The sequence below is a fragment of the Cherax quadricarinatus genome, chromosome 62, assembly GCF_038502225.1.
Source record: "Cherax quadricarinatus isolate ZL_2023a chromosome 62, ASM3850222v1, whole genome shotgun sequence".
In the NCBI taxonomy this organism is placed as follows: Eukaryota; Metazoa; Arthropoda; class Malacostraca; order Decapoda; family Parastacidae; genus Cherax; species Cherax quadricarinatus.
This window is the reverse complement of record NC_091353.1, coordinates 9,408,398-9,423,044: the sequence shown is the minus strand read 5'-3', so window position 1 is coordinate 9,423,044 and position 14,647 is coordinate 9,408,398. Positions and strand designations below refer to the sequence as shown.

Genomic DNA, 14,647 nt, shown 5'->3' with positions numbered 1-14,647 from the left:
TGGTAAAGTTAGCTTTCACTGCTAAAGTTAGGCTAAAGTTAGCCATCACTGCTAAAGTTAGCCATCACTGGTAAAGTTAGCCATCACTGGTAAAGTTAGCCATCACTGGTAAAGTTAGCCATCACTGCTTAAGTTAGCCAACACTGGTAAAGTTAGCCATCACTGCTAAAGTTATCCTTCACTGGTAAAGTTAGCCATCACTGCTAAAGTTAGCCTTCACTGGTAAAGTTAGCCATCACTGGTAAAGTTAGCCATCACTGGTAAAGTTAACCATCACTGGTAAAGTTAGCCATCACTGGCAAAGTCAGCCATCACTGGTAAAGTTAGCCATCACTGGTAAAGTTAGCCATCACTGGCAAAGTTAGCCATCACTGCTAAAGTTAGCCATCACTGGCAAAGTTAGCCATCACTGCTAAAGTTAGCCAACACTGGTAAAGTTAGCCATCTCTGGTAAAGTTAGCCATCACTGCTAAAGTTAGCCTTCACTGGTAAAGTTAGCTGTCACTGCTAAAGTTAGCGTTCACTTGTAAACTTAGCTATTATAGGTAAAGTTAGCCACCACTGGTAAAGTTAGCCATCACTGGTAAAGTTATCCGTCACTGCTAAAGTTAACCATCACTGCTAAAGTTAGCCATCACTGCTAAAGTTAGCCATCAATGCTAAAGTTAGCCATCATTGCTAAAGTTAGCCGTCACTGCTAAAGTTAGCCATCACTGCGATGACTGGAATCAATCTCCAATACGGTTATAACCGTTACCATGATTTTTAAAGCGGTATCGATCCATAGTCTAGAAGACTACGATGATCTTCAATTCTAAGACTGAGGCACTAATTACCTCATCTTTTGTATATAGTTCTACTGTCGTCCAGTTATGTCCTTGTATTGTATTGATAAAGCCACTGGATGGCGAAACGTCTACACTTTTAAAATAGTTATAAGTATGATCATAATTTTTAAAGGGGTGGACCGGTAAGCCAGTGGAAGGCCTCGATCAGATGACCTAAAGCTGCAACGGTGGGTCATCATAAGATCAGCGTTAGGAAAAACTTGTTCTATTTCCTGATTACGAACACAGGTTATGAATGGCCTGTGATCTGGTTGTAAAGGGTTATGGAACAAAACAAACCCAGCAGATAGATTATAACTTGTATTTCCTTCACCAGATATAATTTGCCAGATATACAAATATGTACACTATATACAGAGATTGAACAGTAAGTGTACCACACGACGGTGACAATGGTAAAACAAAAGCCAGAGAAAGAGAGCACAATGTTCAACCAGCTGGTAGGCAAGTTTGGCAAATGCTGACCGCAAGTGAACCACATTGCTTGAGCATTTGGCGGGCTCTCCTGAGATTGGTCAATGAACCAAAGTACTGATTTAACGACGTATACCCTAATATTCGTTAAACCCTTAGTACCTGGTTCACTGGTTGGGAGGTAGCCTATATGGGAGTGTGGCATACGCCGAATAAATTGTAATGTACTCTTTGCATGCCACACCTGACAAACCTTACCTAACCCGATACGTCTACAGTAAGGATACCCAGATCATGCACGTGTCTAAATTCATCTTTTCGATATCGTACGCCATTCATGTAGAAGGAGTAGCAGCCACCTCCACCCACTGTGGCGCCGAGCTCCCACTCAGTTTCCCTGGGGTAATTGTCCTGAGGGGTGGCCAGGATAGTATAAAAGGAGCGGAGAGGCCAGGGATGAAGCACACTCCCTCTGCACTCTTCCAGTCACACACACACACACATATACACATCCTCCTGCAGGAGTTCCAGGACTTCTACAGAATCTACTGTCCAGTAGTTCCTCGACACAGTCTCACCAGCACTCTCATTATGACCTCCTGCAGAACGGTAAGTCCTCTGCGAAACTGTTGCTTTGATGCTAGTGAAGGGCCTCCCATTCCCCAGGCGCTGGGGAATGGGGAACTTACTATTAATGGGGTGTTCAATATTTACCCTTTAAGTGGGTGCTCGTGGCTAGGTTGATAACGTTCTCAGCTCACTCACTGAGGGTCCGGGATCGATCCCCGGCACTGGTCAAACGTTGGCATGCAAGTAGGTAGGTACCTGGGTGTTAGTCACCTCACATCTGTTGTCCATGTTCACCTAGCAATAAGTAGGTCCCTGGATGTTAGCCACCTTACACCTGCTGTACGCGTTCACCTAGCAGTAAGTAGGTACCTGAGTGTTAGTCGACTGGTGTGGGTGGCAGCTTGGGGACAAAATTAATCTAAGTTGCGGGAAATGCTCTGTATAACCAGGAACTTTCCATAGTGTCTTTGATGTCAGCTATGGTCTGTATAAGTTGTATCGTGTACTTGTAGAAATAAAGATTACGTGTATTATTATTATTATTACATTGATGTTGTTGAAGGAATCGGATCAAACATTACTCTTCCCCCTTTCCCATACACCGTATGATTTCTATGGGTTTTGTGCTGCTCCATATTGCAGGTATTTCCCACAATATCATATAGAATAGTTTAACCACACAATGTAAATAAGCAAGTTTATTTAGGTACAGGTACACATAAGTACAGTTATCATACAGAGTGTAAATTATCACCAGGATAACGCAAAAAAGTCAGCCAAAGTGTCTTATATGTATTGGGAGTGAGTTATTACCTTAGATTTATCATACAGAAGAGGGCAGCCGTAGACTACAAGGGGTTCCCACAATGTAATCATCACGTAGTACGGTGTAGGCCCACACTGCAGGGGTTAATTTTTTTTGTGCAGAAAAAAAAGAAATTGAATTACCTGGTCATGGACCAGGCCGCGGGGGCGTTGGCCCCCGGAATTCCCTCCCTCCCAACACTTGACCATGAGTAACACTACTGACTCATGTTGCCACTGACTCACTCCAAGGAGCATCCCATTTCGAAATCCTAGAGAAAAACAGTATTTACACTAACTCTCGACCTTTCTCAGACCAAAAGGTCTTACTGCCGTGTTCAGAACCTTCTTTTTTTGTCTTGAACCTATATAAAGATGAGTGTTTTATATTTGTTTTGATAGGAAGGGCTGGTAAACCAGCGGAAACTAAGCCTGGTAAGCAGAAACCACGGGTTTGTGGGTCATAGTGTGATTAAGGGACTTCTCAAGAAATTCCTAGGCTTCTCTCCTGACAGGATACTAGCTAATAATACTGACTTTAACAATATATACCATCCTTGACAGCCTATTACAGCATTTGTCTGAATTCGAGAGAATAGGCCGTCTGTTACCAACTTATGACATAGGCTGATAGCGTTCTTGACAGATGTCTGCATCATGTCGACATGCTGCAGACATGTCAGTCACTCTCTGTAGTGACTTTCAAGTCATGTTTCACTCTGTATAGAGCTTTATTATGTTTCACTCTGTATAGAGTTTAATCATGTTTCACTCTGTATAAAGCTTTATCATGTTTCACTCTGTATAGAGCTTTATCATGTATAGCCATGTAGAGCATTATCAAGTCACCTCTCGCTCTATGTAGAGTATTACCAAGTCATGTGTCGTTGAGTAGACCTTTATCAATTCGCCTAACGCTCGGTGTAGAGCTTTATTAACTCTAGTGCCTGTCCTGACTCGATTAAGCTCTACACAGATTGAGACTTGTTTTACAATCAGTGTCTTCAAAGCAAGAATGAAAAAAATAGTCTGTTAATATGTGAGTTCTCTCAGAATCTGTTATAAGTAGGATGTCAGGGGAAGGGAGGGAGGAGGGTGAGACAATGGGGGAGAGACAGTGAGGTGGATAGTGATAATAAAATCATTTATTTTAGGTAGGTATGAGAGACAGGGAGTAACTACGCTAAACCAGCGTCATGGTTGGGCGTACGCTGATAGGTCAGCAGTCTCTGCCCTACTTCCACCATAGATCAGCAGACCAGAGACGATCGATACCATGCCCAGCCCTTCTAGGGTAGGGTAGGTGCCTGAGTCCGAGCCTTTAGCTCATAAGACTGTCATTTCCATTAGCCCCCTTGGGGCGGGGATGGCAGACCAGAGAGGCCTAGCTTGTGGCTAGGCCTGGGGACAGTTAGTACCAAAGATGAGGAGGTACTTGTGCCTCCTCCCATGGGAGACTTAGGTCTCAGACACTCCCTAAAGAGGGAGTCAAGGCCGGGCCACCACTTGGAAAAAGCCCGGGCCGGGAGAATACCGGCGAATCTTTAATAATAATAATAATAATAAGACAAGAGAATACCGGCGAATAAAAAAAAAAAAAGACCAGAAGCCTAGCTTCTTCTTATGAGCCCCATGAGGACGGGGAATGGTGCTATGCATGAGGACAGTTGGTCCCAGAAGATGAGGAGGTACTTGTACCTCCTCCCATTGGAGACATAGGTCTAAGGCGCTCCCAAGACAGGGAACCAAGACCGGGTCACCATCTGGAAAAGACCCGGACTGGGAGAGAACCGGCGAATCAAGAACAACAACAACAATTAATGTCTTAAAAGAAATGGTTATAACTGACCTTAATTTTTAAAGTGGTGGAGTGGTAAGCCAGCGGGAAGCCTCAGTTAGATGACCAAGGGTCATCTAACTGAATAAGACCCTACCTAACCTAACCTTTAATATTCTCATTATTCATCCATTAGTGGTAGTCAAATGATGACAAGAGGCACCATGGGCCCAGGGACTGTACCTCAACATAACAAGAGGTACATAATGGGTCCAGGTCGCACACTTTTGATAACTAAGCGCGTTACCGTGATAACGAACTATTTACACGTGTATATCTGGCTACAGTAGTAATAGGTCATTTATGCAAGCATGAATTCAGTCAAAAATATCAGTGTAGCTAATATATACTTCTGAATTATGTACATTATCTTATATTTTAGTAAGATATGGTGAATTTAAAAAAAAAAAGTTTAAGTAACAGCCTGGTTGATCAGGCTTTGATTCACCAGGAGGCCTGGTCACAGACCGGGCCGTGGGGGTGTTGAGTCCTGGAACTCTCTTCAGGTAAACTCCAGGTAAATAGGTTAGGTTAGGTAAGGTTCGTCAGGAAAGAGAGAAAGTGTCTCCTGACCCGGGTCTTAGTCAGATGATGACCCGCCGTTGGAGCTTTTGGTCATCTGACCAAGGCATTCTGCTGGCTTACCGGTCCACCCCTTTAAAAATCATGGTCAGTTATAACCATTCCTTTTTTCTGGTTATGAATTATTGACAACAGGCTCAGTCAAGATATTTTTAGAATGGTTGGAAATACATGTATACCACTGTGGATAAAATACATGTATACCACTGTGGATAAAATACATGTATACCACTGTGGATAAAATACATGTATACCACTGAGGATAAAATACATGTATACCACTGTGGATAAAATACATGTATACCACTGTGGGTAAAATACATGTATACCACTGTGGATAAAATACATGTATACCACTGTGGATAAAATACATGTATACCACTGTGGATAAAATACATGTATACCACTGTGGATAAAATACATGTATACCACTGAGGATAAAATACATGTATACCACTGTGGATAAAATACATGTATACCACTGTGGATAAAATACATGTATACCACTGTGGATAAAATACATGTATACCACTGTGGATAAAATACATGTATACCACTGTGGATAAAATACATGTATACCACTGTGGATAAAATACATGTATACCACTGTGGATAAAATACATGTATACCACTGTGGATAAAATACATGTATACCACTGTGGATAAAATACAGGTATACCACTGTGGATAAAATACATGTATACCACTGAGGATAAAATACATGTATACCACTGTGGATAAAATACATGTATACCACTGAGGATAAAATACATGTATACCACTGAGGATAAAATACATGTATACCACTGTGGATAAAATACATGTATACCACTGAGGATAAAATACATGTATACCACTGTGGATAAAATACATGTATACCACTGTGGATAAAATACATGTATACCACTGTGGATAAAATACATGTATACCACTGTGGATAAAATACATGTATACCACTGAGGATAAAATACACGTATACCACTGCAGATAAAATACATGTATACCACTGTGGATAAAATACATGTATTTCACTGAGGATAAAATACATGTATACCACTGTGGATAAAATACATGTATACCACTGTGGATAAAATACATGTATACCACTGTGGATAAAATACAGGTATACCACTGTGGATAAAATACATGTATACCACTGAGGATAAAATACATGTATACCACTGTGGATAAAATACATGTCTACCACTGTGGACAAAATACATGTATACCACTGTGGATAAAATACATGTATACCACTGTGGATAAAATACATGTATACCACTGTGGATAAAATACATGTATACCACTGTGGATAAAATACATGTATACCACTGTGGATAAAATACATGTATACCACTGTGGATAAAATACATGTATACCACTGTGGATAAAATACTTTAACAATTCTTAAGCATTTGTGAACGAATGATCTATTTATTAATTTTTAACACATTTCATGCACAAAATGACGCAGGCTGTGAAAGTAGCCCATCTGGCCGAGTTTACATCAGCATCATCTAAGATAAGCAATGCTGGGTTTGGTTGGTAGTTGGATGGGTGACCCCTGGGAACCCCAAATGTTGTTGGCATAAATGTACTATGACACATTGAATTTCTTGCGTTATCCTGGGGTAGCTAACCTTCCGGGGCTAAAAATACGAACACTATCTAATCTTTCTCATCTTACATCAGCTGGTGATGCTGACAACCTTCCAGTGATACATATCCAACCAGAGCCGGAAGGTAATATATTAATTATAATGTATATTTTTACAAGTACATTATGCAACTGACATCACTGTCATACTACATAGAAAGTCCCTTATTATGCAAAGCATTTCCAACAACTTGGGTTAATTTTATCCCCATGATACCACCCACACCAGTTCACTAACACCCAGTACCTACCTACTGCTAGGTGAACAGTCAGAGCAGGTGTAAGGTGACTAGCACCCAGGTACCTGCTTACTGCTAGATGAACAGAGACAGGAGGCGTCTTAAGGAAACAAGCCCAATACTTTCACCTGTACCGGGGACTGAACCACAGATCTCAGTGTGTGAGATGAGTGCGCTACCAACCGAACTAGTGACAACCAAGAATCTGCTGATTATGATGGATGCAACATAGACATGTGGGTTCTCCTGCATGATAGAATAATGATAGGTGGGCTGACTGATGTCAGTCTCCCTCAGTCTCAAGTCAACAACGTTCAGTTGAAGTTCTTTTTCGTATTATTGTTCACAAACTGCTAAATGACAGCCCAAGACTGTTGTAATCCACTTCCTTCTTGAAGGTACATCAACACTAGGACCATCACCTTTGTATTCAGTAATTTACACTCTCCTCGCCTAATGAGTGGCTCCAGGGAGTGGACTTTCAGCTCCTGGCCCCACCTGGTTGGCTGCTACTGGGGTCACTCCTGGCCTTGTGAGGCTCATCATAACTATTCTTAAAGCTGCGTATGTACCCAACCTCTAACATTTCGTCAGGTGATTTTTTTCATTACTAACGCAGCAACTACAATTTTATTAATAATAATATTAATATTATTATTATAGTTATTATGTATTATTATTATAAGCAGTATTAGTTGTGGCAGTACCTTGGAATAGCGTTTGTGGATGGTCTCCCTCATTCTCTCCCTCTCTCCAACAGATGTGGTCACTGGTGGTGGTGGCGATGGTCGTCGTAGTGGTCACACTGGGTCCGACTGGCGTCCGTGGACGGTCCGTGGAAGGGTCGGTGAGGCTGGAACGACTGCTGTCGGCCGGGTCATCTTCAGCACCTATGGGTTTCCTCTCACAAGATCACAGCCTCAACAAGAGACAAGTGTTCGACCAAGCTTGCAAAGGCGTCTATGACCGAGCACTCTTCAAGAAGCTTGACCGAGTTTGTGATGATTGTTACAACCTCTATCGTAAACCTTACGTTGCTGCCTCCTGCAGGTGAGCTGCCTACCACACCAGGTATTACGCTAGCTACACCTTCAGCTGCTCTGCTGAATGCAGTACTAGGTATCCCATCCTTAGTGTTCCATAAACTATACGTTGCTTTCCCTTGAAGGTGAGATGCCTACCACACCAGGTACACCTTCCGGTACTCTGCTAGAACTAGGTATCCCATCCTTAGTATCCCAAATAATCCCTCCATGCAACACAGACCATACAATGTTGCTGCTTCTCGCAGGATAGCTGCTTACCACACCAGGTACCACGCTAGGTACACCTTCCAGTACTCTGCTAGATGTAGGACTAGGTATCCCTTCCTTAGTATCCCCAGGAATCCCTCCTTGTAACACACCATACGTTGCTATCCCCTGTCGGGGAACTGCCTTCCAAGACAAGAACCACGCAAAGTGCACCACCAACCACCTTACTGTGTACCCCTCTACATACACCAAGTCTTCTACCAAGGTACCCCAGTTCGATCCACTCTTTCCCTGTCTGAATCTCTTGCCACAGTTCGATCCTTCACTTTCAAGAATCGATTTTTTTGGTTAACCAATTTTTTTGTTTTTTGTAATATTTTAGTTTAGTTTAATTTATGTTTTATTCCTAAAATTAATTATTATTATTATTATTAAAGATTCGCCGGTATTCTCCCGGCCCGGGCCTTTTCCAAGTGGTGGCCCGGCCTTGGCTCCCTCTTTAGGGAGTGTCTGAGACCGAAGTCTCCCATGGGAGGAGGCACAAGTACCTCCTCATCTTTGGGACCAACTGTCCCTAGGCCTAGTCACAAGCTAGGCCTCTCTGGTCTGCCATCCCCGCCCCAAGGGGGCTAATGGGAATAACAGTCTTATGAGCTAAAGGCTCGGACTCAGGCACCTACCCTACCCTAGAAGGGTTAGGCATGGTGTCGATCCTAAAATTAATTTAATTTGTAAAAGAGTATTTAATTATTTATTGTATTTTTACTGTTACATTATTTGAGTTACATAATGATTTTAATTTTTTTATATAATTTAATTTTTTTTTTTAATATGGAGAAATGTTGTGTTTCAATACTAATTTCTCTTATTTATTAATTTTAATTAAACTTAAAATTTGGGTTTCATATAAGTATTATCAATTGTTTGATAATAATTTTAATTTATCACCAGTTGTTCCTTTATTTCCCACTTTTAATAAGTTCTTCCTCCCCCTCGCTCGTTTTCTTGGCAACATAACAGGGATAACTGCTTCAGTGGTAAGGCATTCCCAGTGTGTGTGAGGGAACTGGGCCTGGACCTGGGGATGTACATCGACATTAGGGACATGATCAAAGGCTAGACCCTGGCCCTTCAGCAGGCACTCAGGAGCATCCTACAAGTGCCACACCTCCTGGAGGAACGCAACTATAACCAAAGGGATTATTTTGGTAAACTCGTATGATATCTTTCGTATATTGATCTAACAAGGTAGTACTCGTAAATGGACACACATGCAAGTAAACTTTATTGTGGCAACGTTTCGCTCTCCAGGAGCTTTGTCGTTACAAACATTACGAGGACACAGGTGTGTATATAAGTACCACATGAGGTGAAAGATGGGCAGTAGTTGCATCTATGTCCATTTATCTTAAATTTTGTCGGTAATTCTGACAAGGTATTCATTTTCAATTGTATATTACTACTCTTCTACAATTCTAAATTATTTACTACAATTATTTACTACAATTCTAAATTATTTACTACAATTCTAAATTATTTACTACAATTCTAAATTATTTACTACAATTCTAAATTATTTACTACAATTCTAAATTATTTACTACAATTCTAAATTATTTATAGAATTAAGTCACACAATTATAATTTGCATACTAAGTTTAGTTTTCTAATACCAGTTATTTTGTTTTTGGAGATTTAGTTTATTTATAAAAAAATTTGAGTATTTTACTGCCACTGTTAGTGGCACTTAATATTCACTTGGCATTAAGGGTCTTAGTGTATAATGGTCAAGGACCCCAATGGAAATAAGACTGTCTGAATTTTTTTTTTTATTACTCTAGGTAATTTACACATATATTACTATGTACGATAATGTGTGCAACTGTATTTATGTGTACCTGTACCAAAATACACTACTATGGCTCTTAGTCCATGGCGTTTCACCTTCATGTACTAATTAATAATCATCTTCCACAGGGGAAACTGCTACAGTAACATGGTGTTCCGTCAATGTCTGGATGACCTGCTCCTTGTAGACGTTGTCGACGAGTACATCTCCGGCGTCCAAACTGTCGGCAAATAAGTCGATGTGTCTACCATAACTACCCATGCCTCATCTTACCATCTCCTCCACAACACAAGCCACTTCCTGCCACAAATACTACTAACACCACCATCTGGTACACCTCGCCCGCCACAGCTACCAAACTCCCCCATGATAATAATCAACTGTTGATCTGACCGAGTCTGTGTGACTGTGAACTTAAGACATTTTTGACCACTTGAGGAAGCTGTTGGATGACTGAACACTTTCTTAATATCTTGATAACGAATTTCCGGACACCCTGGGCAAGTTGAAGCCGTCAGGAAACATGCTAGTGCGTTATTTTGTTGATACTGCAATTTAAAGACGGTATCACAAGTGTAGGGAAGCCAGTGAGGGCTGAGACACAATCTCGGAACCTATAAACGTCCAGGAACTCCTAAATGTTCCTCCTGAATTGAAGAATTAGACACATGTACAGCATTAGATGTTACACATGCGTCGAATTCTTCAAATTGTGTTGAATACCATATATGCACATCCTCCAGAATTACCAGAGGAACAGTCGGAGCGCTAGTGCTTCTCCCTAGTGGGCCTGGAGAGCAATAGTTCAATAAACTGCTTGAATTACCACAGAATAATTATCGAAGGAAACCACCCACCCGGAGCTACTATCACATGGACTTGGAGTCACCATCACCTGAGAAGTCACTATCAGTTGACAGTGTGTCCTACCCTCTTCCTAGTCAATGGCAGCTGTTGTCGTTCCGTTATTGATGGACTCGTATATACAGATAAATATTTATATATTGATATATATGACTACCTTCAGGTATATCATTATTATTCGCTCATTTGAGCAACAGTCATTGTGAGTGTCTCAATCACTATAATTTCTAGTTATAATATTACTGAAGAAAAGATTATAGCTATAGACGCGAGTTGAGGAGTCTCACTGGAGGTGTTCAGTAATACACAATGATTCTTCTCTAGTTTTGAAGTCCCGGGGAATAAAAAAAAAAGTCCCGGCGAATCAAGAAGGAAGGAAGTCCACTTAATACCTTATATGTCTCTAGACGAACTTGTACGAAGTTTGTGAGACATTTGTATCCTAAGATGGTCTTAGACAGGTCTGCGACAGGACTAACTAATGTTAAGGACTAACTTGTGTAAAATCTTCCCAATTTTTTAACTTGCTTCGTAAGTAAGAGATTTGGTAACCCATGAAATTTGAGGCAGGTTAAAATATTTGTTTAGTTTGTTGTTGGTAATCAGTCAAGAATCTCATCATATGTACCAAAGATTAGCAGGGGCATTGACCCCCAGAACTCTCTCCAGGTAAACTCCAGTGAGAGACAAATAAGACATTCCTCAGGTGGCACGATATCCACCAATATTATCATAGTGAGAGACAAATAAGACATTCCTCAGGTGGCACGATATCCACCAATATTATCATAGTGAGAGACAAATAAGACATTCCTCAGGTGGCACGATATCCACCAATATTATCATAGTGAGAGACAAATAAGACATTCCTCAGGTGGCACAATATCCACCAAGATTAGCATAGTGAGAGACAAATAAGACATTCCTCAGGTGGAACGATATCCACCAATATTTCTTGTGTGTGGGAATAAAACTGGATTCATGAACCATATTTGTTTCTCCTTTTTTTTCTATACTAATTCATCAAAAAACACAACAATTGAAGTCGCAAATAACTATACAATCCAACCAAATAGTTGCTGGAAAATCGTTGGTTGGTTTTTCAGATTTGAAGTCTGTCTACATGAGGGTAACTGAGGCTTCTTGTCACCTGTGCACCACCAATCAAGGAGACTGTAATGCCTAAAAAAGCGATTAAATATACTTTTAGTGTATATACAGATAGAAACATCACTTAGTGTATATATATCACTGTAAAATAAAAATTTATATATATATATATATATATATATATATATATATATATATATATATATATATATATATATATATATATATATATATATATATATATATATATATATATATATATATATATATATATATATATATATATATATATATGTATATATGAAACCCGCCATGCTGGGAGAGGCAGACTAGGTTTGGAGAGAATCATCTGGGCACGTTGCAAGTCACCTAGGAGGTTGTAACATCAACAGCAGAAATTCGTTCAGTCCACTGGAGACGCTAGTGGAGGCCAGCGTGGAGTGTGGTGTTCTCTATAGATGATACTCTCAAGCACATTCTACCATCAAAATAGGAAAGAATCATAAGACCTAAGTACAAAATTTTGACGTGTAAATAAAATACATCACCATTTTATCTGCTACCAGCTACTACAACCACCTCCATCATCAGTACGAATCCACAACCACACATTCCGCAACACACCTCTCTACATCCACCTATCGTCCGGCGGTACTAAGACTCAAGGACGCAGCCGCTGGACGCAACTTCTGCAGCACCCAGACGTTGCCGCTTCTGGAAGCCAAGTGATGGATGCCAAACAGGAGGAAGCAAGCAGCCAGGGAAATGGCACGGCTGGCAATACTAGGAGAGGCAAGTGTCGGTCATGCTTACAGCTTCGTTGTCTCAACTCTATTGGTTTCCTCCGCAAACACGGCAGTTGCCCTGGTTCAGGATGTCCTCCTGTGGAAAGTGATGATCCAGAGCCATCTCAGGCACCTGAACCCACTCCAACAGATCTCATCTCATCAGACAATATCTTGGAAGCAATTAAAGCAACAGGTACGAGGACACTCACACATATTCCCAAAGCAGCCCGTCCACACGCAGCTGGGAAACTTACAGACCTCCTGAAAAAAAGTAAACAATGGTTCCACTATTTTAAATGCTCCACCAACCATCAAGGCACGGCACAACTTGCTACTTTTTGGCAATGTCTGCTTAGCTGTTCTGGAAAGAAGGGGAAAGAGACTAGCCTCAAGGATAATTAAATACTTAAGAGATTTTCCTAGAGCTGATAACCTCATTTTTCTTCCCCGTCAACACAAAAAAGGGAGAGGCAGAACCCCCACTCACTCCACTGACAGTTAAAAAGTCAGAGTCTAGGTGAGCAAGAAAACTGAAGAGGGCAACACAGTGGGGGCAATCAGAATTATTACCAGTGAAGATACAGTTGCTCCCAGGGATGCTGACACGTCTGAAGCACTTAGAGGAAAGCACCCTGCCAGGGAAACCAGTGGCACCAACAGTTCCAACACCTCTGTCCCCACTGTGGAACCATTGATTGTGGAAGACTCAGACATTTACAAAGCAATAATGTCGTTCCCATCTGGCTCTGCTGGGGGTTACACTGGAATAAGGCCACAACATTTAAAGGAAATGGTTAATCCAGTTATTAGGGAAATTGCAGAGACACTGCTTTCAGAGATCACAAGGTTCGTCAACAATTCCTTGGCCGGTCTGATTTCTGATGATATTAGACCTTTCTTTTTTGGTGCAACACTTTGTGCACTTAAAAAGAAGGATGGAGGAATTCGGCCAATTGCAATAGGCAACACGTTACGTCACCTCGTATCCAAAGCTGCTGTCTGACGTATTCATGCAGAGGCAGCCATGATGCTTCAACCAAACCAGCTTGACTTTGGGGTCTCTCAAGGAAGTGAAGCAGCGGTTCATGCAACAAGGGCGTATATCAACAACCTGCCCGAGGACAATGCAGAGGTAAAATTAGATTTCAAGAATGTATTAAGTCTCCTGAAGAGAGACGTGGTATTAGCAGCAGTACAAGAACATTTCCCTGGTCTCTTCCCTTTTGTTTCAGCTGGGTATAGCAAGGAATCAATGCTTCTCTTTGGAGAGCATGAAATTACATCATCGGAGGGTGTCCAACAAGGAGATCCTCTTGCACCATTTCTCTTCTGCATAGCAGTTAGGGAAATCACAGTCAAACTGACCAGCGAGCTAAACATCTGGTTCCTAGATGATCGTACACTAGCAGGTACAAAGGAGTCCCTCCTACATGATCTTACACAGGTAATGACACGGGAACAGGAAATGGGTCTCATCCTGAATCCATCCAAATGTGAAATCATCTCAGTCAATAAATGATAAATGCAGTGAGATCAAAACTACCAGGAGTAGCAGTCATTGCCCCCACAAATAGTGTCTTGCTAGGAGCACCTCTGGGAAGCAATGCCATTGACACAATTCACAGGAAGAAATTGGAAGAGTTAAGGAGAATGGAACAACGAATAGGCAATCTGGACACCCACGATGCCTTGTACCTTCTCACAAAGTGCTTGAGTCTGCTCAGGTTGACATATTTCCTAAGATGTGCACCTTCATATGATAACCCTATACTGCACGAATATGACAGTATCCTGAGGCAGATTTTTACGAAAGTACTTAACCTTACTCTAGA

General features: G+C 41.1%; 1 protein-coding gene across 1 annotated transcript; it reads left to right on the top strand.

The window, feature by feature from the left end:
- Positions 1-1,722: 1,722 nt before the first annotated feature.
- LOC128687287 (crustacean hyperglycemic hormone B) lies at positions 1,723-11,903 on the top strand. The gene is made up of 3 exons (XM_070098403.1): positions 1,723-1,871; positions 7,712-8,001; positions 10,182-11,903. The coding sequence occupies exons 1-3, from the start codon at positions 1,854-1,856 to the stop codon at positions 10,285-10,287; spliced, it is 414 nt and encodes a 137-aa protein (XP_069954504.1). The 5' UTR covers positions 1,723-1,853; the 3' UTR covers positions 10,288-11,903.
- Positions 11,904-14,647: the final 2,744 nt, after the last annotated feature.

What these genes read in the sequence shown, in the direction of transcription:
- LOC128687287 (XM_070098403.1), top strand. An exon ending in TACGTTGCTGCCTCCTGCAG is followed by an intron (nt 8,002 to 10,181) that starts GTGAGCTGCCTA and finishes CATCTTCCACAG; the next exon opens with GGGAAACTGCTACAGTAACA.